The following is a 4,599-nucleotide window of genomic DNA, read 5'->3' as shown; positions in this document are numbered from 1 at the left end:
GAAGTAAACTTCTCACAACACAGACATGCTTGTCAAATTCTCAAATTGATAAAAGTGTTACCAATGAAGTAAAAACTGAAGAATAAAGCAACAACTTACACTTTCAGTGAAGCAGACATTAATTTTGCCACTTTCCACTACATATATACTGTCGTCATTGTCACCAATGCGAAACAGATAACTATTTGCTGGTATAAACTTTCGTTCAAAATCTCGGCAAAGCTCTAAAAACAAATCTTTTTGAAGATGTCCAAACACCCTGAGTAGAAAAATGAATAAATGAAGAATGAAACACCAGTATAATGCTTGTGAGAATTTAAAATAATTCTTATTCTTTTATTTATGTATACAATAACTCTGGCAAATCAAATGTTAAGTAACACAATGCACCATAATTCATATAAAATAAAAAAATAATTCAAATATCATATTTATTGAAAATTCCCTAGCCAGTAGAAATGAGGAGTTTCTTTTGTAAAGTAGGAATGGAACCTGTTGTCAGGGTAAATAAGAACAAGTAAAGTTATATTCTTATTTGAGATTCACAACGTTATGGCTATAGTAAGATTTGAACTTAGGACTATGTAATCCAACAACTTAAACTCTGTACTATCTTAAACTAATGGATTACACATCCAAAAGTTGGGTCTTTTCCAGAGACAGAAAATACTCTGGCTCAGATCAGTTTCAGACATTCAGTTCCGGTTTGATCCACATTAGAAAGTTGCTTGAATATATGAATATGCTGCTGCTATTCACTCAAACACCTTTAATTACAATCAAAATAAATCTGCTATAACACAGACGCTTTGTTTCTTTTCTACAATGGCCTCTCTCTTCTATACTAACAAACTCCTATCATACCTACACCAGCTCACTTGATCCAGTCTTCTCTCATCCTTAACATGTCTCACCTCACTCTTTTCTCCTATCATATATTAAACACTTTGCCCAGTTATTTCTTCCAAGAGCTGCAACCCACACTTTTATTATTTGTTAAACTATAGAAGTTCAAACTTAACAACTGTATTATTCACACCAGTCTGAGAAGGGATACAAAGGTCATAGGTGCTGCTTTTCCACAGGTAAATAAATAGAAAAATAATACTAACAACTTTAAAAAATTAATGCACTTACTACATCAAGAAAAACTTGGAACAAGCAGCATTCTAGTTATTTTAAATCTACATTAGTTTTGGTATATTTCAATCATTAAAAGGAAGTCAACTGATGTTAGTTTTTAAAGGCATTTAGAAAAGATTTGTCACTGTAAAGCTTGTATTTTCCAACATTCCATGCATAGAAAAATCTTACAGAAATTACATATACAAAATGAATACCAATACAGAACAACAAAACTTATGATGAGAAGAAACTGAGAAATAACCAAGAGAGTGACACACACCAGTGTACTAAAATGAAAATAAGCAAAATAGGGTCGTAAAATTTTTTTTAATTACATAAATGATAAAAAGCAATATTTCTCCGAATCAAGAAGTTGTGTTATTTCAGTAAGTAAAACAGAAAAATATAATTATAGTCTAACTCTTTTCTAAGAAAACTACATAAAGTTAAACCATATTGGAATATAATTGAACTTAACTGGGATTACATTAAGGATAACCTACTACTGGAAACAAATTATATGAAAAACAATTATTGTAGATTTGTTTGAAGAAAGATACTGTTTGGTATAAAAAAATTTTTTAAATACACAAAAGATTAACTTGAATAAAATCACATTTACTTACCTGACACTTCTGAGCATATACAAAATATCAGAAGGAAGTCTATGATCAGATTCATCCTGTTCAGAAGAATCAACCTCCAAGAAAGATCGTGGAGGTTCTTTGACTAGCAATTTTGGATGATTCTCTTTCTTGTGTTCAAGAAGCCTGCAAGGAAACATCGCACAAAGAAATATTATTTACTCCTAAGTTAACACCTGTCTAGGCATTTTAAATAAAAATTACAACAAATATGAGTTTAAAATCTGTTCTAAGTGGATGAATCTAAGCCTTTAAACATTGTATTCTAAGTTGAAGACATGAAAACAACAACAAAAGTAACATACAGCAGTCACAATGTGGAGCATAAATGATAAATGGATAAAAATCCTTCCTTGGGTCATATATACTCATAGGGCCAGTTTTCCCAGTTTCTGTGACATACATATTCCCCACCTGGATGGGATACCAGTCTGTCACATGATTACTCATTTTTACCAGCTGAGTGGACTGGAGCAATGTGAAATGAAGTGTTTTGCTCAAGAACACATGTTGCCCAGTCCAGCAATTGAAACCACAATCTTATGATCAGGAGTCCAACATCTTAACCACTAAGCCATACACATCCTGATTTTAAACCATCCTTTGATTTTTTTTTTTTTTTTTTTTTTTTTTTTTTTTTGTAAGACCATTCCTGAAGAAAGTGAATCAAGTATTTTTAACAGTGGATGAGATTACAGTAATATTTTCTGCTTTAATTAGTACATCTATTAGATACATTCTTTCTAAACGTAAAAGGAACTAAAGACTGATAACAATGTTGATTAAGATTTTCCTTTCTAAGTTCATTCTGATTTTCATCAACAGACAACGTAATTTAATGGACACTACCAACTCCACCAATGTCATCAAGGCCAGCTGAGCAAGTCTCAACACAGATGTTTACCCTGATGAAATAGTCACCAATTCTCCCTCAAATAAATTATTTTTATTATTACTAAGGCAGTGAATTGGCAGAATCATTAGTACACTGGAGAAAATGCTTAGCAGCATCTCTTCAAGCTTCTTTATGTTCTGAGCTCAAATTCCACCAAGGCTGACTTTTGTCTGTTGAGGATAAAAATAAGGATGGTGGTATTGACTAATCCCCTTCCCACAAAATTGCAGGCCTTGTGCCAAAATTTGAAGCCATTATTATTATTATTATTAATACTACTACTACTACTACTACTATTCCTACTATCAACATTATTATTACTGTTATCATTATTAGTATTATTGTAGCAAAAACACTTCAAGAAACATTAAATTAGTTACCTTCTTGCCAGTTTCAATACAAGCTGCCGCTTTTTCATTCGACCTCTGGGACCTAATACATTGTTTTTCGTAAAAGTTTTTACCTGAAATATAATCATCAAAATGTTACATTCATTTTTCTATGCTTGCTTGGGTTGGTGGAGTCTTGGCCAAGAATACATACAATTATACAAATTCCATGGAAAAGTGGACATTAAGACAATGATGATGATGAATGATGTAGATATTGTGATGGAAGTCTTAATTTAAGGATGTGGAAACAATATTGGTCCATTACTGGGAAAATTAAGTTTGCATGTTTTCATCAGAACAGCTCTGTAATTTGGATACAAGAACAAGCACTGGACTAGGCCTATCCCTCTCAATTTATGTCACTATAAAACATGGGAAATAGTCAATAATGCTAATTAGAAACTCACATGATCGTCAGTGGTTTACAGGATCAAGACCATATGTCCTAAATCAAGAATAAATTTTTTAAAAATGCAACATATACTTGGCTTTATTTAAATCAAGCCTCTGACAGAGTTCAGTCTCAACCAGTTAGTCATCAGCATCGTTATGAAGACAAGACCAACTGGGTAATCAGGCTTTCAAGATGGCTTTTTCTATAGTAGAAAACAGAGCATCTGACAGTCTCCTACCCCTAAAGAATCCCCCTGAATGAGATAATGGGAAGGCAATCTATTGCACCTCTGGCATTAGGAAGGGCATCCAGCTGTAGAAACCATGCCAAATCAGACTGGAGTGTGGTGCAACCCCTCAGTTTACCAGCCTTAGCCAAACCATCCAACCCATGCCAGCATGGACAACAAACATTAAATTATGATGATGAAAACTGCAAATTAACTGCATCCTTGGAGCTGATAAATGGAAAGGATTTAAAATTGATGTTATGAATCATAGGGTCTTCAACACCATCTTTTAGCTCCAGATTCACTGTTTCATAAATAATAGCAAGTATGCAGCTCATTATTGACTAATACAGTTAGACATTGCAACCAAGTAGAAGCTGAGTCACAAAAGTTAAGAGACATTGGATTTAAATCTAATTAAGAGTATCAAATGCATTTAATATTTCATAAAAAAGTGATAGAGGTAAGATAATAAATTGATCTAAGTGTTAGTTGCATGAGATGGGTTAAGTAGATAATCAGAAAAGTAGAGAAAAGGATATTGGTCATGATTTATGTTGGTAAAAAAATATTTTACTAGATGAGTACAGCAATGAATTCCGGGTAGAGGTAGGGGTCCACCAAGGTTCCGTCCTCAGCCCCCTATTATTTACCATAGTCCTCCAGGCAATCACAGAGGAGTTCAAGACAGGTTGCCCCTGGGAGCTCCTCTATGCTGATGACCTTGCCCTAATTGCGGAGTCACTATCAGAACTAGAGGAGAAGTTTCAGGTGTGGAAGCAAGGTCTAGAATTGAAGGGCCTTAGAGTCAACCTAGCTAAAACCAAAATCCTAATAAGTAGGAAGGTAGATAAAACACAAACCCCTTCAGGTAGATGGCCCTGCTCAGTATGTAGAAAAGGAGTAGGTAGTAACTCTAT

The 4,599-nt window shown here is 33.7% G+C and overlaps 1 protein-coding gene across 1 annotated transcript in view; it reads right to left on the bottom strand.

The window, feature by feature from the left end:
* The window catches only part of LOC106876024 (patatin-like phospholipase domain-containing protein 7), an 83,425-nt gene that overhangs the window by 55,353 nt on the left and 23,473 nt on the right, over positions 1-4,599 (bottom strand). Inside the window, exons 4-6 of the mRNA XM_014924399.2 lie at positions 3,045-3,127; positions 1,752-1,895; positions 100-259 (exon numbers count right to left, since the gene is read on the bottom strand). Coding sequence (XP_014779885.1) covers positions 100-259; positions 1,752-1,895; positions 3,045-3,127 — 387 coding nt within the window. The remainder of the gene's footprint in view (positions 1-99; positions 260-1,751; positions 1,896-3,044; positions 3,128-4,599) is intronic.

Source organism: Octopus bimaculoides, chromosome 1 (genome assembly GCF_001194135.2).
Source record: "Octopus bimaculoides isolate UCB-OBI-ISO-001 chromosome 1, ASM119413v2, whole genome shotgun sequence".
In the NCBI taxonomy this organism is placed as follows: Eukaryota; Metazoa; Mollusca; class Cephalopoda; order Octopoda; family Octopodidae; genus Octopus; species Octopus bimaculoides.
The sequence above is the reverse complement of the archived record's forward strand: the minus strand, read 5'-3'. Positions and strand labels throughout refer to the sequence as shown.